The 20,287-nt window shown below is 48.6% G+C and overlaps 3 protein-coding genes across 3 annotated transcripts; all 3 read right to left on the bottom strand.

Moving 5' to 3' along the window:
* Positions 1-34: 34 nt before the first annotated feature.
* BO87DRAFT_241432 (guanine nucleotide exchange factor) lies at positions 35-4,112 on the bottom strand. The gene is made up of 2 exons (XM_025618837.1): positions 3,226-4,112; positions 35-3,170 (listed from the first exon to the last, which is right to left on the bottom strand). The coding sequence occupies exons 1-2, from the start codon at positions 3,736-3,738 to the stop codon at positions 201-203; spliced, it is 3,483 nt and encodes a 1,160-aa protein (XP_025482006.1). The 5' UTR covers positions 3,739-4,112; the 3' UTR covers positions 35-200.
* Positions 4,113-5,042: 930 nt separating this feature from the next.
* On the bottom strand, positions 5,043-5,581 carry BO87DRAFT_241418 (uncharacterized protein). The gene has a single exon (XM_025618836.1). The coding sequence runs from the start codon at positions 5,530-5,532 to the stop codon at positions 5,239-5,241; it is 294 nt and encodes a 97-aa protein (XP_025482005.1). The 5' UTR covers positions 5,533-5,581; the 3' UTR covers positions 5,043-5,238.
* A 9,326-nt stretch (positions 5,582-14,907) lies between these two features.
* Positions 14,908-19,936, bottom strand: BO87DRAFT_414458 (uncharacterized protein). The gene is made up of 7 exons (XM_025626634.1): positions 19,464-19,936; positions 19,138-19,389; positions 18,965-19,081; positions 18,822-18,905; positions 18,595-18,765; positions 17,952-18,546; positions 14,908-17,894 (listed from the first exon to the last, which is right to left on the bottom strand). The coding sequence occupies exons 1-7, from the start codon at positions 19,903-19,905 to the stop codon at positions 15,038-15,040; spliced, it is 4,518 nt and encodes a 1,505-aa protein (XP_025482004.1). The 5' UTR covers positions 19,906-19,936; the 3' UTR covers positions 14,908-15,037.
* Between the last annotated feature and the right edge of the window lie 351 nt (positions 19,937-20,287).

The following is a 20,287-nucleotide window of genomic DNA, read 5'->3' as shown; positions in this document are numbered from 1 at the left end:
TATAAAAGATGTGGATGGAGGAGGGTGAGAGCGAAAAGGTTATACACAGCGGAAATGCGAGAGTAAAACGTGTGTATGAGAAGGAAGAGATGGGAATAAAAATGGGTAATTGGGTAAAAATCCGTGAAAACATGAATAGAAGTGACTGTCGTAAATTCATTAAAGTGGCGGCCGTGACGAATGAGTGGGATCCGACCTGTTCAACCGTTCGTCGCGACCGACTTGGACTTGGAGGGATGTGTCCAGGAAAGAAAGTCGAACTTGTCTTTCGCGTTCTCGAGGATCGAAGAGGAGCTGGATTCAGGCTGCATGCGCGCTTGGGGCACTTCCCGGGGCTCCAGGACCAGCGACCGGCGATAGAATGTCTGCAGACTCTTTTCGCCGCTCGATCGCACACGGACGAGCTCGTTCTGCATCCACGCCTGTAGCTCCGGCACTTCCGTCAGTCGATACGGAATCTGGAAGCGTTGCAGCTCGCTGATGATCTTAGCCGTCTTCATGTGCTTGTCGAAGTTGATGACTGCCATGTCACCCTCATCTGTGGGCAAGGTACGCAGTGCCTGGTTGCCGTGGTCCACGAAGGTGAGATCCGTGAGGTAGGTACCGACGAAAGGCAGGCAAGGAGGAACGCGGTTCTGCAGTCGCTGCCGGAGAACGTAGTAGTTCCGTGAGACATCGACAATGCCTCGCAGGTATTCAAGGGTGGTTTTGGTCTTCTGGGACACCACTTCCCAGGTCCGCTTCAAGCGGGAGATCATGGATGAATTCAAGGAGCAGATGATGGCCATCAATGAGTCATAGTTGCTGAGCTCCAGGCACTTGTTTGCAATCTTAACCCAGTGCTTGATGATCGCTGCACGCTTCTTGGGCTCTTCTAGCTGGAGAATCGAATCTGCTACGAGATGTGTCAGATCCGTGGACAGAGTGGCCATAGCCCTGACGTTAACAGCCAAGGAACCGGACTTCTTCATCCACTCTGTGGCCAGCAGCTCTTCGGGAAGAATAGCGCAGAAGATGCGCGACTCCTTGATTGTGAACTGGCGAGCGAGTTCCATCGGGTCGAAATCCAGGATGGTAATTGTGCCTTCGCCGTTCTTCCACTGCTTCAGAAGGTTGACTTCCTTCTTTCCCAGGATGGGTGGTGGCAGAGGTGTGTCTGGGTGCACATATTGTGCAGTTGCAGTGTTGGTCTTTCCCATGGAAGACACCAGACGCGGTACGACCGGTCCGTGCACCATTGAGACCTTTTCGGCAAGCTCGACAAGCCGCTTTCCAGCAGACGGAAGGTTGTGCATGAGGGTCGTGCTGGCGAAGTTCACAATGTATTCGAGGGCACAGTTATCGCAGTCGTGACGCCAGTGGGATTCGAGCCAGCCTTTGAAGACGTTGTAAACACGAAGACGAACAGGCCCGGCAGTGTGAGGAGTGTCTCCGATGTAGTTGAACCGATCAACCAATGTCTCCGCAAACTCAATTGGGGTAGCGAAAAGACGGAAAGTGAGATAGAAGGTCGAAACGAACATCGCGTCTGGCGTAGACTGGTGTGCAGTCAGCTTCTCGACGAGCGCGCGTAGACTTCCGCCCATGATCTGGCCATCCTTGAAGATAAGCTCGTGCGCGTAAGTCTTCTCCAAAATGTTGGCTTCTCCTTCTTCCGTTTCCTCGGCTAGGGTAGAATGACTGATGCTGCCCTTAAGAGAAGGAACCTGGTAATGATTGCCAATGTCGGGCGAGGTCGCGCGAGTGGAAGTCTGGGAGACACCACTCATCTCCGAGTCACGGAGACGGCTATTGAATGTAAAGCTACTTCCATTGCTTGTGATGCCTCGACCAAAGGACTCACTAACATCGGACTTAGCTTGGCTGTCCCTATGAGGGGGGATCTCAATGGGTTGGGTATCGTGAGACGAAAAGGATAGCTTATCCAGGCTGGTGGAGAGGTGGCTGGTGGATGGAAAGGAGGACATGTCGGTGCCGGGAGTGCTAGCCCCATTACGCGACTGGAAGGACGAGGGAGTAGTGTCATCCGTCAGACCTGGGGTTGGAGGAGAGTATCGGTTGTTGATGGAGTTGGGAATTTGTAGAGGAGGCGGGGGCAAGCGCAACGAAGCTTCTTGAGATCGGTTCTGGTGACCAGCAAAGGTGCTTGTCTTCGGGGGTTGCGGGGTTTTGTTGGCGTCGGTCATTGCGCCGGTCGCAGCAGGCAAATCCTGGGGCATTGCCTCCAGCTCGAAATCACCGCATTGCTCCAGCATCAGTCGAGCTTTGGCCAGGCAGCTCCCCGCTGCTCGCACGCAATCAGTGGCGGCATCCACCAAGCGCTTTCCTTCATCAGGCAAAATCACAAGCTCATCATCTGGAGAATGGGCCGGTCTGAAGGCGTCCCGGGCCGCATAGACCAATTCGGAGAGGCGTTCATACATAGTGTCTCTAGCTTGCTCCAGGAGCCCACTGCCCTGCGGGTCATGCTCGCAAGTGGCCTCGACGACGGTGAGCAGCGCGCGGCACGAGCGCACCGCCTGCTCCGTGGTCACGACCAATTCCGTCGAGGAGCGGGATTGCAAATGAAGCCCAATAAAGGAGCCCAGCACACCGAGAAATGCATCGTAGGCATCGTTCAGTCGTTCGGACGCGAGGTTGGGGTTGCGGGCAATGGCGGCCGGTCCCGAAGTCGAGACCCGGTGGGAGACGGAAATCCGCTTGGTGGTCACAGACACCGGACGGGTCTGTTGAGAGTCGTCCAGGCGAGTGGATGCTCGGCTCATATCCAATCGGCTACGGTTCATGAGTCTAGACTCGTTGCGCTCGGTGTCGGCCTCGGAGCCAGCAGCTTCGGAAATGGGGCGAGTCTCAGAAACCGTAGTGAGTGGGCCTTGCTGGTAGCCTGATTGCTGCTCTAGCTCGGCGATCGTTCTGCTCAGGCCAACTTCCTCGGTCCACACATCGAGAAAACGAACACCTCGCGTTACAATGCGAAAGGCCTTGAGGAGCATTTCGTCGACCATGTAGTCCATTTCATCCTGCGTCGCATTGCCGCTGGCAACCTCCTGAAACCTCTTGGTGGTCCGGACCAGAGATGAGAGCTCAGCCAGCAACGCCTTGCGATTCCTGCGCAGACCGTCGTGACTGGTAACCAGGATACAATCCCGTGTGAGACATTCAGATTTTTGCTGTGACCCTGTCAGTTATCCTCCGATAAACACCAGCTACGAGTCGAACACCTACCAATAAATAGCGCACGCCAGCAATCAAGCCTCGTACAAGATCCTGGTTGCCAGCGTCGTTCAGAGGGAATCCACAGCCTCCTCTGATAATATCCCAAAAGTCGGTCAACGCCTTCAGGAGCGGCCGCATAGGCTGTTGGTCATACGCTTCGCAGTAGTTGGTGGGTAGCCAGCCCCGAGCTCCAGTATCTAATAGTGTACCGTCGGCCCAACCATTGGTGTGAACAGAATGCACTAGAACGATGTCGCCTTGGTCCAAGGGGAGGGTGACAGTCGACGGCGATACATTTCCGGAGGGGTGATAAGGGTAGAATGCACGGAGGTAGTTGTGGAAGACGGCCCTCGGCGTCTCTGATTGCTCCATACTGTCGTCTTTGTTTTCGTAAGGTGTTAACGGAGGGCTCATTTCAAGATTGTGCTGGTAATGATAGTGATGTTGTTGGTCGTCGTAGTTGTATTTAAGGTTTCCCTTTTCGATCTTCAGTGGCGCAATGTGTCGCTTCATTGATTCCATGTCTCTATTCCTGAGACGGGATCGATGTGGATGTGATAGCCTTCCGCTTGGTAGGTCCAGTCGGACGTCGTGGTCACTGACCAAGGCTTATGCGAGAGAAGACGCAATGATCATTCTCGCACTGTCCTATGAATGGTGGTAAAGGTGAAGAGAAGCAAGTGAGTTGCACAACCGGGGTGTGTCGGTGATGTAGTGTAGACAAAGAAGATGATCGAGCTAGTCGAGATGTGATGATGCGTGTGGCTGTAATGCAATCAATGTCTGTGATAGAAGGTCAATCATGCGGCGCTGCTGAAGGCTGGTGCGAGCCTTGAACATTGACGGTGTGCTTTCTACCCTCAGGCCGGCAAGGGCGTCTGAAGGATGTTTGGGAGGGGATGGTTCTGCATGTCTCCCGGGGAATGTCCGATTCTAGGGAGGGGAATGGAAGGAATGCTGGGGAAGGGCAACCGGTTGCTAACGTACCTTGAACGCGAACCTAGAAAAACGCGGAAGAAAACGAAGGAGGTGCGTGGGTTGAAATTGCAGCGATGCGATCGATATATAGTAGTTGCTCGTCGAGAGATTTTCGGCAGCGTCTCTACTGCAGACACGTTCTTCAATGCGCGGGATCAAAACGAGGAGTGAAGTCGAGCACGAGGAAACCGGGGAATTGAAGAAGGTTTGAGGCAACAAAAAGCCGAGTAGACAAGCCGCAAAACAAAAACAGAGTGTGGCGAACAATAACAAGCAGTCACTCGACGCCCGGGATGAGGAAAACCTGCCTCGTTGGAAAGGGAGGGCGAGTGAAAAGCGGACTGGATAGTGCTGTAAAGCAAGCAAGGACCACGAGTCGACCCCGGACTAGATCTTCGAAAATCCACGTAGGAAAATTAACCCGGACAACGAGTGTGACCTTTTCCTTCCCAGGAGTTCGATCGACGGGGAGTGCAGCGACTATGACGACAGGCGGAAACGAGGTGAGCTCCTGCTGTAGCTGTGCGTCGGGAGGGATAATCTTGTTCGCAGACAGACACGCAAGGGCCGCGACAGTTTCCAAGACACGGCGGATTAAGCAGAGACCGGGGAAGGGCGGGAATGAGCGCAATGCAGGCCGTGTCGGTTTATGAGAAGAAGTGATGTTGTGTAATGCTATGCTAAGCTATTCAAGTCAATTGCCACCAGCAGCAATGAGTGAACGATTGGATAGCTCCACCAGGGTTTAGATGGAGAAAGGGGAAGATAATCGGTAGTGATGATGTATAGTATAGTGAGTGTGTGAGGTGAGAGTGGAGGAGGAGGAGGGGGTGGGTGAAGGTCAGTGAAGAGGGAAAAGAGCGGGAAGGAGAAGAGAGGTTCAGGGAGAGAGAGTGTGTGTGTGAGTGGATGTCAGTCCGTGTATGTATGTAGACGGATGTCCGTGTGTAGGTAGCGATGTGACGAGATCGAGTCAAACGAACGATATTGAGGGGAACGGTCCAAGGACAAGGAACCAGGGAAGTACCTGGTACTAGCCCACTACTAACAACCTGACGGAGAACGGGGACGAGCAGGAGCAGTTCTCCAGACTAGTTGGTGCGGTGACTGGCCTAGAAGAGTGGATAGCAAGCACTGGTGGTTATCCACAGAACCGGTGGATATGACTCGATTCGGATGTGGAGCAGACGATCGGTACCCCTTGTGCACCTTGAGGTCTGTTTGGACAGACAACAATGAGGGAATGGCAAAAAATAAAATAGAGAACACAAAACTGAACCACGGCTGAATGAATGGATTGATGGGACAGATTGATTGATTAATGCCGTGCGCGCACATGTATGAGTTGAGGAGAAGGAGAAGAGAACGCGCAATGATAAGGGTCGTGTCCAGCCTGTCAAAATAATATACTGAACTAGCGGTGCTTGCCTTCGGTATACAATCATCCCATAAAAAATCTCATAAAAAACAATTAATAAAAAAAATTCCCATTTACAGTGCACTCACTCCCCTGTTGTTTTTTATTTTTCTATTTCTTATTTTTAATTTTTATTTTTCCTTATCCCAATCGGAATCGAGTCTTGGTCTGGTCTGATCTTTATTTTTTCCTTTTTTTTTTTTTCTTTTTTTTCGTTCTTTCTATTCTTTCTATTTTTCATTTTCTATTCTATTTTACCCCTACGACCTCTTCATGTGCAGGAGTATTTTCTTATTTTCATCTTTTTATTTTCTCGGTCTTCTATTTTTTTGTTTTCCCAGTTATTTTGATTTTCCCCTTTTTCTCCCCAAACTGCCTTTTTCCGAGGAACCCAAAACCAACCAGTGACCGCCCAACGCACGCAGCTAACCTTTTAGTCCTGCCTAAACGGTTATGATCTGCCATCACACAACCGGTGCCAGTTCCAGGGTGCTACTACGGCACGACCTATCTATCTGTCCATTCCATCATGCAATGTAATTTTTATTTTTATCTAATTTGCCTCTTTTCTCCCGTCCGATAAATAATAATAAAATAAATGTCAACAATAAAAAAAATCCACCCCATGATATGATCGCGATCGCGATACTCCTCCATCCAATCTCCAGTGGTTTGTTTCTCCGGAATTGAACTAAACCTGAAATAAATAAATAGTATACCACTATACTTCTTAGTTAGAATACGTACGTACTTTCCAAACCTAAGTAGTGTAGTGTGTAGGTAAGTTTACTTGTGTACTTAATACAAGCCCATCATCCACCTAAAGCCTACTAGCCACCTACACTACCAATAACTGGTGGACTACTAGTGCGGAAGCCCGTCCTGTCAAGTCAATCAATCAGTCAATCAAACCAAACTCAGGCAGGTAGGTGTAAGTAGGTCTCCGTCAGCATATTAAAAACGGCCACAGCGGACCTTCCCTTTTCCTTTTTTTATCTTTTCTTTCCCCCCCCCCCCCTACTAGTACTATGGCTTGGCTCTCGGCAGTGTAGTACGTACGTACTTTTTGAGGGGTAAAAGGATTAAACAAGAAGGAAAGGGAAGACAAATAAGAAAAAAGAGTCTGCTTACACCATCCGTACTAATTGTGTTTAGTGCGTGCAAGTGAGCACTTTGACAGGCGGGCAAGCAACAACCCCCCTCCTTTTTACTTCCTTCCTTCCTTCCTTCCTTCCTTCCTCCTTCTCCAAATTAATAACGCGCGAGCTATGGTATTCTTCTAATTTTGATTCGACTCGAATACTAAAATCAAAAAATAGAAATACATCCTTTCTATCCACTGATCTTTCGTTGAATAAATTAAATTTAATATATACGGATTGTTTTTAATTTATGCAAGCACATCATCCTTTTTGTCTCTCTCTACGAATCTTCTTTTACTATTTGGAGTTACCGCTAAACCTCGTTAGGGCAGGCCCACCGAGATGGAGGATTGGTAAGTGGGGATAAAGATGGACTTTGTGTATGGACAAACAGGGGTTTGAGTTTGAAGGGCCCAGTGTATTGCTGGCAGTAGTTTGGCCTGTCTAACTAACTCCGTAGTCTAGCTACTACTTACTTAGTAGTAGTACTGCTGGAAGAAGAAAGATCATGAGCAAAATGATGCTGAGATATATAGTTAGTAAGTGATAAGTAATAAGAATTGGCTCTCTTTATTTATTTCACTTTCTGTCTGGGCAATTTATGTATGTATGTCTATATGTATGTATGTATTCCTTTCGGGTCGCTACCTACCTTAGTAACCGAACAAACATACTTTAAGTGGTGGCGAAAAAAAGCCACGGCATCCCCTCACGTTTGTATACGTAGCTCTTAATCAAAGTCACGTCTCTCCCTCTCTCTCATCAAAATTGAAGCAAAACAAGCACCTCGTCACGGTGGTTACTCAATCCCTCATATTCTTGGATCCGGGGTTACCATCAATTGAAGCAGAGATGGAAGAACGGAAACGATTAGTAAGAGAAATAGTACGAAAGTATGGGGGAAAAGCACTCTGAGTTGAGTGGAAAGTCTAAAGTCGGAAAAGTCGAAATTTTGGGACGTCGCAGACTGGACGGGGGAGAAAAGGACTCGACTAGAGATCGACAAGGCAGTAACCATCCCACTGGGACCTCTCGAGAACTTTCTCGAGGCCATCATGCACTGGCTTTACTTTTGCCTATTCCCACAGCCCGTCCTGTAATTGATTGGTCGGGTACTTTTTGGATGTTTCAATTGCCTCGACAGCTTCCGCAGCGGCCCGTTCTGGCTGCTTGCTGTACAGTATCCTCTTTGGGATTACCCTGCGTATTCGGCCGAGGCATCGAGATAGTTATTCGGCGTTCAGCTTTTCGCCTCTTGCTGCTAGTCATCCGGTCCACAGAGGCGAACTTCAAGCAAGCAATCAAGCGAGCAAGATCCCAGAAAGAATAGGGCAAAAAAGGAAACCTAACCCAGTGGCGATCTAAAAATTCAGGATTATCCGAATTGAGCCCTTCTTACTTGGGTTACTTGTTACCTGGTGGAAAAAACTAGTGCGGAGCACCATTGGCCGAGAAAGTAACGGCCTCGAAATAGAAACCGATGGACGACAATCCGCGTCAATCAGGGCCCGGCAAAAGAAGGGAGAGAGGAGCAGCCAAGATGAGGGGCCAATAGGATGAGAAAGTGACCTATTGACTGTCACGGGGAAACGGGCAAGCCAAAGCAATGAAAAAAGGATGAAGACTAAGGATGCATCATTCCCTCCTCCCGACCCACAGGCTAATCCACTGCCGAGCCAACGAGCTCTCCCAAGCTGCTGGCCCGGCTTTCTTGTCGTTTCTGACGGCCGGGAAGAAGCTCCAGGCTCAATTCTTAGCTGTGCGGATACCAGTACTATGCAAGTAGGGTTTCGGGGTGATCACACAAGAGAGATATGGCCAAGTCGAGCATTTTCGAGCATTTCCTAGGTTATGAACTTACTAACTCGGTCGGTTACGCGGTTCCATGGAACCAAATCGATATCGGATAACAACCAGCCAATTGCCGATAGTAACATCGAGATCACAACAATTGGAGCAACAAGTAGAGCTCCTCAATTCTAGTCGCACAATCTTTGCGAAGGGATTCACATGTCTCACCTGATGACCTACCATGTGTACTCTATTCTGTACCTGCAGTCCAACCCTGTCTGCAGTGCAGCAAGTGAAGTGTGCAACTGTGACGGCGATCCAGATACGTAGTAGTTAGTTCTGTAGGGCGGTGACTGATCTCCTATCCTGGCTGTTAATGGAACAGATTACACACCTACGTCAGTGGTAGACAATCAAGTCACATTGAAGCTAGCATCTCCAGATTGCCTGTGCACAGATTTGAGGGAAGTTATTTGTGGCACCGGATTATCTACGACGCAAGGGCAATCGCGCACAGCCTTAGTTACTACCACTTACCCCCGCCTGTGCCCGTATCCACCACCGATCGATATATAAAACCACGCTTACAAATGCATCATTACATAGGCTCATGAAACTCATAACTAATAATGATCTCCATTGCTTTCAAGACACGAGAACCAAATGCATCATGCATTGTCTACATTCGGCTTATAATTCCGCAGGAGTAGACAGATGGCTTACTTAGCCACCTGATTATTGATTCTCCATAGGAACCGGACCATTGCCACTCCGACGGCCACATACACATGGTATGGAGTCTCCGAGCTATAGCTGCTACTATGAATCATGATGAACCGAGGAATCAACCATCTTCCTCTCTCTAATTTACAGAATAAGTCACTTCCAGTCACCTCCCCCCAATCGTACCCGTAGATCTTCCCTTGGCATTGTCAATACACATTCTTTGTTGTGTTGAATATTTCCTTTTGATGGCGTACGTCTCTTGAACTCTATACCCTTTTCTCACTTTCACTTTCACTTTCACTCTCTCCTTCTCCTTCTCCCCCGCGCGCTCAGATACAACACTAGCCAGTTAGTATATTATCCAAGTGAACGGACATCCTGCCTAAGAAAACGGGCTGATAACTATCCATCCGACTATCTATCAGGCAAAGAAGCAATTTCAGATAAGCAAGCATGCAGATAGACAGATATCTGTACGATGTATTGCGAATCCCCCACACAGCCATCTCATCATTCATTAGTGCATACATACATACATACATACATACGTACCCAAATATGAGCCGATGAGGGGGGGCGCAGCGCGATATTTCCTTCTGCCGCAGGAGTCCGTCAGCTTGGTTCTCGGGTCTGATCGCCACGATTTGATCGGGGTGCGCATACATGAGGGGGGATGGGGGGGAAAGACTACTAGTCTGGGTCTCGCATGCATAGTTAGTTGGGTGAAGGTTGGGGAGGTGATAGGTATGAAGTCAGTAGTACTCCGTACTGTAGTAGGAGTAGTAGTAGTATGTCTAAAGTAGGTCTAGGTATAGGTCTAGTTAGTAGGCTAGGTGGTGGTGGTTAGTGTTACAGTGCGTAATGCCAGATCGAGTAACTCTTCCTGTCGGAAGGGAGTCCGCGTCTTCCGTTAGGTTTTTTGTTTTTGAGTGACGCTTACACGGCGTATAGTAGTTCCCGTGTCGATTAGGTTCGAAGTCAGACGAGGGAACAAAGACATCCTGAGACGGGATGAATGAAGTACGACGGCGGTTTTGGTGCTACTGCTACTGCTACTACGACTTAGTTATTACTTACTACCTTGGCCCCCATTTCTACGAAGGGAATGACAGGTCGTAAACGGATGATTTCCGACTACTCCCGTGGTACAAAGGAATGATCATCAAACTATATACTATGTGGGCTTTAGGCATGAAGCCGGCGTTGTCCCACAGGCACACACACTCACACACACAGCAGCCGTAGATAGATAGTTGGTTAGTTAGTTAGCTCGAAGGACGTGCTGACTGCTGACACCCGACCGTTGATGCCGGCAAGCTTGAGTCCAGACCAAAGGAGCGCTAAATCCGAGTGGGAATTTCCCGTATGGATTTAGGCTGACGGGTTAGTTGAGGGCAAAGCGGTCATCCTTTCTCCAGGGATCCCCTTTCGAACAAAGGGAGTCTCATTCAGGCTCAGCTGGAGGGACAAGGCTTGTTCATCCGCCAGGTCTAGAAACAACACGTGCCCGTTGCTGTATGCGGGACTAATTTGGTGAGGGGTTGGCTTGTAAACTAAACGAGGGTCAATGCTACTTCTTCCCTGTCACCTTGCCTTAGCGAGTGTATATATCTCCTTGGGTTTCGAGGAAGTCGGTTTGCAGATCCCACGGTGATCAGATACCACAGGGCTCAGCTACGAACAATGTGGCTAGGACCGAGGAAAGGCCAACATCAATGCATCAGCCGTTCTGGAGCCAGAACATCAAAGCATTCCCCGAAAGAGGGGGTAATTGTGTTGCTAGACAAGCCAAGTATAGTATGCGGCTAGACTAGCAGCAGCAGCACAAGAACGACAACGGGATCTGCTCTGGCTCACACATACTAGAACCGAACAGGACTGACTCCGAAATTACTTTGACCTCATTAAATCACTCTGGCGGATGGCAGGCCCAGGAATCCCCACCGCTAGGCACTAAAATTGTTAGATTCCGTCTCTCATCCATCGCCCGTTTTTAAGGACGGGATGCTCGGTGTGAATCAACTTCCACCGCGACAGCTCTTCCCCCCACATAGGAAACCGCAGCAACGCGGGACGGCTCGAGTCACAACTGAACCTGAGCCCGCCCAAGGCTAGCCGTGTTCTGTCCTAGTCTTTCCCCTGTGCCAGCGGAACGGAATGGATAGGAGGCGTTCCCTGGATGAACGCGGATTAACCGACCGCGTCGCGTCGGGAGGGAGAGACGATCCGTCTGTCGCGGGCGTGGATAAATGTAGGGTACGTATTCAGTAGGATCGTGTGTAGGGATAGTGTAAGTGACCGATACCTAGCTAGTAGCCTTATCGCTTCAGGGGAATAAGGAAGGGGGAATTCCACGGGGTCTGTCTCCTTTGGGAGAAGGCAGTTGTGTCTTTTCTTTTTTTCGTGCCTGCGCGGCTGCCTGAGATCTCAGGAACCCTCACGTGTCGGATGATCAGGTGGTTTGGAAGATATACTTTCTTCATCACTTCCTTGGATTTCATTTCCGACCATCACATCACACTGATCGTCCTCCTTGCTCGATCTTGGTATTCGATTCCTGTATCTACTCGTCTTGTCATCCATCCACGAGCAATGTGCCACGGCCGACTCTTCCTTCTGCCTGAATGCACATCCGCCAATAATCCCTTTACCCTCCCGCCCCATCGGCCCACAGTCGAGCACATCTGGAACTTCGGTCGCTAATGGAGACGTGAAACAGAGCGAGATGCTATTCCCGTGGTACGCTGTACTCGCTACTCAGTTTGCGGAGTATCGGCCATCTATCTGAGAACCCGTGGAACCGTCCTGCCGACAGAGCATTAACTGGATCAATCTGATCGAGTCGCAAATGTGGAGCCCTCTTTCCGATAGTCGAGATCGAGTGCACGCATCTGGTCTATGTGACTGCTCGTGGCTTGGAGCACACACCAGCCGTCACTTTGACAGGATCTGGCTCCTCGTGCGTCTAGATCGACGGCCATTGTATCCTGGCTCAATGTGCATGACAGCGCACGCTCGAATGGCTGATCTGATCCACCTTAACTCCTACACTGACATTTCCGGCGACAGCATATCGAGCACGGAGTAGATAGATCAACTTCATGCTCTCTGACACTAGGATGGCCAAGTCGCCGACAACGCACAGCAGACTAAGTGGATCCTCATCGCCAATGACACCTCTTCAGACCAAAGAGCGAATTAGCGGTATATCCTTCCAGCCATTGCCCCGTGCCTCTCCACTCATGGACTCGATGCCTTGATTTCACACGAGCGCACGGCCATCCGAAGAACCAGAATTAGCATCATACAATGCTCAAGAAAGTACGTTCTATCTTGCTTTTTGGAAATGGAACGCTTCGTGCATTACCGCTCGCCCGCGCGATTAAATTCTTCAGGGACCTGCATGTAGCCTGGATCCAACTAGTAGGTAGCTATCTGTTTTCTTCTGTCGCGGCGTCCGGACTACTTGGTGGATGCGTCGTCTAGTCTCACAGTGAGGCAGGATTTTCAGATGCATGCATGATATAGCGGGTGGAGGCGCCAGGTTGCCTAGACAGGCGGTTCAGCTCCGGGATCAGCGTGCGATCCATTTTCTTTTTCCTCTTTCGTGAGGGACTAACCGATTGGTAGCTGTCAGTTTGCTCTAGCCAGTGCCGGTCGCACTAGCTTCATTCACCGAGCCACGGTGATCCATTGCTCGATCATATCAGCGTGTGTACGGAGTAATTGAAGCTGAGCATGGAACACTTCGTCTCTACTAAGGGTCGTCTTGACATCACAATCTATAGAAATTAGATTAGACCTTCGGGAGGTCGGGAAGCCAAGCACGAGCCATATATTCCCGACGGCTTATGCCTAAGCTACGTACTCCAACTATCCGACCTCCAGGTCTTCTCCGCAATGGGCTAAGGTTAGTGTCAGCCTTTGCGGGTGAGATGTTTGCGACTGGGAATGTAAGACCGCAATGTTACGCCGCAGGATAGCCCGAAGAAGAAACTAATGTGCGCTGAAGAATAACCCCTCTGCCGCCACTGCCACGCCAGCCGTGTCCCTTGACATCCAGAGAAGGGCAAATGTCCGCCGACTATTGATAGGCCCAGAAGAAGAAATACCGACGGAGAGACGCCGCATGTCGGTATGTGAAGTAGGTCGGTGCCTTCTGTCGGGGACCAACTTACCCAAACCAGCTACACTATCGGGGGTCCCTAGGAAGAATTTGCAGATTAGACCCATGCTAGAAGAACAGCTACTGCAGTAGGTGCATACCGGCAAACAATATCAAAAAAAGCACGAGCCATTCAGGATGCCTCGCTCACTTCCCAACACGGATAAGCCGCCTAGTGCCATGCACGCTAACCAAACCATGCAGCTTTACTCGTGGGAATATTTTCGCCCCGGCAGCCAATGATCGCTTCGACGCGTACGTTCTTCTGCCCTTTCACGTGCGGTGTGACTTGACTGCATTGTCACATCGGGTACTTTCTATTTTGGCAACCAGTCGCGTTGCTGCGGGATGAACGTACCCCCAGGTACCTTGTACATGAGGCTGGCATATGTCAATGCTTGTCAGGGCCTAGGCTACTTGCTCATTGTTTGTCCCCTCGGGCTGAAGATCCCTCTGGCTCATTCCGACAGGGCTTCATTGTTTGCTCTCTGCATGGAGGAGGGCTATTCACCGCCGTCTGGACCGTTGATCTCCGTATTCAATAATGCTGCCATTATATCGCTTGTGATCGGGCAGATGTGACGCGTCGCGCAGCCTATACCTCGGATGGTTATATATCTGCGTGCATGCCTCAATATAGGAACAATTATTGCAAGCATATCATTCTACTAAAACGTGACTGCGGACCTGCATAGTTATGGACAATATTATGTGCTACTATAGAAGATTATCGTCCACGGACGACAATATATATTTGCAGCTAGGACGAGACACATCCACATGTGTATTTTTATTATTAGTAAATAGATAAATCCTCCTACTAAGTAGTATTAAAATAATTAAGCACTGCCACCACTCGAGTTTGGTTTTATAATAGTATCATGCGATAGTAAGTACTACATCCCTCACAAACCCGCACCACTACACAGTAGACACGCAACAACCATCACTCCATCCAACCTCTACAATCCATTCTAATAAAAAATGAATAACTAAATTCTTGTGCATATCCCTCTTACAAGACGAACCCATAATCTACCAGAATAATTACCCACCGTCAAATCTAATCCACAACACTCCGGTAAAGAGTCAAGGAAGGAAGGAATGAAGCCTGCGTAGGATACAAAAGTGAACTTAGCTGGTATACTAAACAGTCTCTTCCTTCGTTGCTTTAACTTGATAGAATGAAGATGAGTAAATGTTATGATGGTATAAGATCAAAATCAAGAAGTGTATGTATGTAAATTAAGTTCCTACGAACTTAGCGAAGTTGAAGTAGTACTATGCATACTGTGGTCATGAAATATATATATATAATACTAGTAGTACATAGCGTAAACTATTGATAATATAGACATTCCCCACCTGGAAGTAAACAGAACGATGATGAAAACAGTTCATTCATGAACCCTAGATAACTACTTCTTTAACAGTACTAGTAATTGACATTAAGATCCAAAGTGGAGAGATGTGCTTGATGTAGGGGTGGGTGTGTGTCTAGTGATGTGGCAACGGACAAAAGCTGATTCGAAAATAATATCTACACTTGCTATAAAAGATGAAATCAAAACACAGACACGACAATCACTTGTGCTCCTTAAATTAACTCTTCCTGGTAGACATAAGAAGCGAGACCAACTCATCCTTATCCACGTCCTCTCGTGGATTCCTCTTGGCAGCTTCAATGTGCTTGCCAGTGACAGGAACACCAAGATAATCGTCGAAGAATATCTCAACTGTATCGAAGCTTGCTCTTTCCACGATCAACTCGACTGCTGCCTCAGTTGTGGGTAACGGTATCCGGTGCTGCATACAGGCTCGGATGAATCCGTCAAAAGGGCGATACGAAACACAGTCTTGCCGGGGCAAAGATGGAAGCATCTCCAGCATTTGAGCCGACACTTCAAAGCTGACATATTGTAGTAGAGCTCCTGCTGCCTGTGCCAAAGATACTGGGTCGATTTCAGGGTCCTGCCATATGGCTTCCCAGATTGCGTTAAGGTTGAGGTCACGGCGCTGTTCAAGGAACAATTCGAGAGCCTTGATGTTGTGGGTTGCCTGAAAAATGTTGTTATTTTGAATAGCATAGATCAGGATATCCTCTGTAATTGGCACAGCTTCTGATCCCAGTCGACTGAGAAGTAAGCGTATGACAGATCTGGGATGCTCCCCCAACAATGAAGATTTAACCACTTCTTCTGTAATCAAAACTTGGTTGTTTTGCCTATCGAGCAGGAAATCCATTGCACCCCTGTCTTGTACAATTTTGTTAATTAGGTTTGGTGTCACAGGAAAGTCTGGATCTCTCTTGTGAATGACCCTTAGGGTGTGACTGTTGCTAGTGACTGTTTCCATCAGCCATTCATCCACTCCCACAAGCCGCCGGTCGAGAAGCTTTCCCAGCACCCTTCCACTCCGCGCGTCTCCGTCTGTAGCTATTTTTTGGATCATCCGTTTAATTGGAAGGCAGTCACACCGCCGATCCAATAGCAGACTCATGGAGTTAGGGAGAGTACATGCCGCTTCCAGTAGTCGATCAGTTACCGGAGTATCTGGCCATCTTTCCAAGATGAATGCGAGTACATAGTCCGCTGTGGAAGAACCTATATCGGCAACAGATAATAAAGCATCTTCTGAAACCGGAAGAGTGTGGCCCAGGAGATCATACAGATATCTAATCAAGCTCCGCCCACGCCAATCATTATCAGCTACAGAGCGTAATGCCTCCTCTGTGATGGGGAGACCAGAACCACCGGTATTGTTTACCAGAAGCTCCAACATTTCCTGATCGTGATATCGAGCAGCGTCGCATAATATTTGCTCAGTGACCACAAATCCCGCTTGTTGTCTGCACTGGAGCGTCTTTATCATTGCCACCCCTTGTTTATGGTTTTGCACAATTCTCTGAATAATCTCCTCATCAATGATGGTGTCCTGCCCACACTCCTCAAGCAAGACATCCATGATTTCACTGCCATGTGAGCCGTTTTCTGCAGCGGCTAAAAAGATCTCTTTATCAATGATTGATCCCGGCTCTCGTCTGGCTAGAAGTAGTTTCACTGTCTGTGGATCGCATGCAGACCTGGCAGCCGAAAGGAGCACTTTCTGGGTGACCCGGATTTCCTCGCCATGCTCCTGCAGAAGCAGCTCCATTGTTTCTTTCTTTCCTCTTGCAAAAGCTTCAGTCCATTCCTCATCCAGCTTGATATCATTCCTCACCTGCTTATTCAAAATGGCAATCATGGCACCAATATTCAAAATAGACACACCCTGCTGCACCAATGATGGGGTAAGTCTTATATCCGCGTCACACTTTTCTAGAAGCAAGTGCATGGTTTTGTTGCCGCAGTGTAAATTTTCCAGCACAGCTCTCAGCAAACCCTTAGTTATTTTGAGGCCCATTTTCTCCTTCCGATCGAGAAGGCAGCTCATTACTATATGTGCCGACATCCAATTTTTGGCTGCTCTCTCAGCTAGTCTCCCATCAATAATCTTAAGCGACGCTCTTGATTGATCATGCAAAGCACCCTTGTCCCAAAGCAGGTCTAGAATCATTGTTAACTTCTCTTTGTCGGACTCGATGGCGCGAATAATCCTCAGCATGCGTTCAATCACTTCTCGTGGTATCTTATCCACTTTATCCAGCAACAACTCTAGAACCTCCAAATGGCCTCCACGCGCGGCTGCTAGCAATGCGTTGTTCCCTTCAACAAGCCCTGAGCCCATTGGATTTGCATCTTTTGCAAGCAGCGTCTCAACTGTCGGTTTGAGTCCTCTTCGTGATGCAGAACACAAAGGCGATTGCAGTTCTTCGAATGATTTACGCCACACGAAATTAAATTCAACAGAAATCAAGCGTTCCCAGTTGAAATAGACATCACGATCTGTGAACAGGCGGTCAACCTTTTTCTGGAGGCCCGTACCAGTGGCGTATAATTCCCCTACTTCTGCCAGATGACGACCCCAATATCTCGCAGCGTAGATCAGTAGTGGCTGTCGTGAGGCGGCGGTCTGGCTTAGGATCTCGGTAGTTTCGAGCAGACAGTCGATCGTTCTAGTTGCTATGGCGTTATGGCCAGAAATGGCCGAGAATTGATACCAGTGACCCCCAGCTTCATTGCGTACCAGAAACTCTTTCACGGAGAAATGAGCCAGCCTCACAGTATCATCGGAGATGCTCACAGTAACTAGAGAAGTAGTACAGGTGGTCACAACGTCTTCTGGGAAGCGGAAAGACACAACAGCCGCGATAGTCTTCAGATCCAGCGGGACGGCAGAGAAACTGAGCCAGATCAAAATTGTGCGGGCTGCTTCCCGATCATCCGGTGATATCCTCTCAAGGGTATCTTTATAGGTGTCCTCGAGTGTGACTGGGATGGAATCAAGAGCCTTTTGGAAGGCTTCCTCGGTTTTGGACTTTTCCAGCCGCTTTATCTGCAAATCAGCCCAGCGAAAGCGCCTGTTCGATCTCACATATTAATCGTACTGTACATATTTGCTGACAAATTGAACATACCGTTCCGGAATATCAAGCAATCTCTCCAGAGTTCGTTTCTTAAGCGACTCGCCCCATTCACACAACCTGCCATGGGCAACTTGAGCACGGACGAAAGTTTCTACATCTCCACTCAACCCAGCCTCCAGATCCACCCTTTGATATTGTTCCAGCCTCGAGCGTATATCAGGCTCTGGCCGACTGGTGGCAAGAATGTGCAATTTGGTTTGATGCTTTTTTAATAATTCCTCAAGAAATTGCAAGAGCGAGCTCCGTTCGTTATCCCCAGTCGCGGGGCACTCATCCAGAGCATCGAGGATAAGGAAAAAGTCACCCTGAGAAGTTTCAAGCAGATCGTCGAGGATTTCTGCAAGCTTTCGCTGTTGGGGTTTACTACCTCGGTGACAATGTTCTTCCCAGAGTTTGATTATGGATCCGGGAAGTATTGGCGGCATAAATTGTCGCAAGATGGACCTGATCATGTTGTACATCTTCTGTGTTTCGTCATTGCTGAATTGAAAATACCAGTAGGCATAGTTCCTGGAGGTGTCAGACCCGCAGAACTCCTCGATGTCTTGGATGACTGTAGAACAGAGAACCGATTTTCCGCAGCCGACTTATACTAAGAGTTAGTTTTGTTTTCATGAAGATTCATTGGACGCACCTGCTCCATAAAGCCAAAAGAGCTTTCCGGGCGTGAACTTCCACTTTTCATACTTGGGCATGTTGAGAAACCATTTCCCCGTGTTTGATGCCCTGCGATTTTGAGTGGTATTCTGGGGATCTGAATAGGATGCCGTGGACAGCCAGTCGAGTATCTCTCGGTCCTGCAAGCCTGCTGCTATTAGAATATGCCCTTCTTAGAAGAGCAATACTTGGCGAATATCTTACTCCTAGTGTGCGATTGGATAGCCTTCAGCCTTTCAATCGCCTCGTCTATACCGTCGAGCAGGCTTTCGGCTTGTTTCCTGTGGTCTTTAACGATGAGCAAGACCTCAAATATGTCGATGATAGCAAGCGGATGGTAGTAATACCTAGAGCTACGGTAAGATCTGCCCACCTCAAAACAGCCTGCTCTTTTTTTTCGACAGTTTCCTTGAGCTCCTTCAGCGGCTCCTGAACAAGGGCCCTAATACTTTCTCCCACGCGGGCTCTCAAGGTATCAGTCTCTATGACCACATGGAGAACCTCCATCTAGACCACATACCAGCTTTGCTTTCATTTTCTGCCTTTTTTACCTCCGCCGTGTATTGCAGAATAGCCGTGTAGACTTCAACCAAAGCGTCTTCTAACCCTCGGTCGCTTTCCACTTTTCTGTCTCGATAATGATTTTCAAGGATTGCATAATAGGAAAGAATGCCAGTGAGATACTCGGCTGCGTGAAAGATGTCGTCCCGACGTTCAATGTCGTTTTTGATCATCGTCAGACCAAGCGAAACAACTGACCATGCAATTGACGCTGAGCCTGAATGTTAGTAGATATGCATAGTATAGGCCGGAGCAAAAGACCCAATTAGACGACTCACGACTCACCATAACAGGTCACATCATAAGACACCAGTTTAGAGACAAAGTCCTGTGCCTGCAATGCATGGAGAATGATGTTTTTGGCGGCATCGCGGACGTTGATGTGTCCCCCGTTGCGCTTGCAAATCTTGAGCCCACCTTCCTTGTACTCGCGGTACTTCTCTTCCGTGATCTTTATGACGTTTTCGATGGCATCCGTGATAGGTAGTGAACTCTCCAGACCGAGAGCCAGTCGGTCTTTCTTATCTAGCTTTCCTCCAGCAACCTCCCAAAGGTTTGCTCTTGCGGGGATAGAAGATTCGGCATCTGGCGTGGACACGTCAACAGCAGCAATCGATACGACCCGATCCGGAGGAGAATCGGGCTGTTCGTCTGCTTTTGTATGCTTCTCACGGCGATGTAGACTTCCTTTCGCAAAGTTGAGTTTGAATTTTACTCTTGAAAGCATTCTAGGAATCTTAGTCTTGGGGTGTTTGGACTCAGCCAAAGTGAGATGAATGAATTGGGAAGGAACGAGGCTGGGGGGGCTGAGCCCCGCTTCAAGGTATCCAGCTGGCTTGCATACACTAAGGTTGGTGCTAAGTACTACATAGTACTAGTAGCCTCAAGCTGAGCGGCAAAATTATTTCCTCATTGGGTTCGTATGTAGCCCCCGTCTTGGTTTTGCCCTTTCTCTCCGTACTCAGAGGTGTGCTGGAATAACACTTGGAGATATACACTAGCAAATATATATTGTATGGGTACCATTGAACGTTAAAGACTTCTTCAAACTTTATGTACTCTTTATATTTTTGCTGGTCGGCTGAGTTGGCCACATTTTTCATAAAGCG

The sequence above is a fragment of the Aspergillus neoniger genome (genome assembly GCF_003184625.1).
Source record: "Aspergillus neoniger CBS 115656 unplaced genomic scaffold BO87scaffold_9, whole genome shotgun sequence".
Classification (NCBI taxonomy): Eukaryota; Fungi; Ascomycota; class Eurotiomycetes; order Eurotiales; family Aspergillaceae; genus Aspergillus; species Aspergillus neoniger.
Note: the sequence above shows the minus strand (reverse complement) of the source record. Positions and strands in the feature narration are given on the sequence as shown.

Bases quoted from the DNA above. Each gene is read 5' to 3' on its own strand.
- BO87DRAFT_414458 (XM_025626634.1), bottom strand. From the start codon at position 19,905: ATGCTTTCAAGAGTAAAATTCAAACTCAACTTTGCGAAAGGAAGTCTA. The intron at 19,390-19,463 runs GTGAGTCGTGAG...ATTCAGGCTCAG, and splicing joins TTATGATGTGACCTGTTATG to CGTCAATTGCATGGTCAGTT. The intron at 19,082-19,137 runs GTATGTGGTCTA...ATACCTTGAGAG, and splicing joins AGAAAATGAAAGCAAAGCTG to CCCGCGTGGGAGAAAGTATT.
- BO87DRAFT_241418 (XM_025618836.1), bottom strand. From the start codon at position 5,532: ATGTGCGCGCACGGCATTAATCAATCAATCTGTCCCATCAATCCATTC.
- BO87DRAFT_241432 (XM_025618837.1), bottom strand. From the start codon at position 3,738: ATGGAATCAATGAAGCGACACATTGCGCCACTGAAGATCGAAAAGGGA. The intron at 3,171-3,225 runs GTAGGTGTTCGA...ACAGGGTCACAG, and splicing joins CTGGCGTGCGCTATTTATTG to CAAAAATCTGAATGTCTCAC.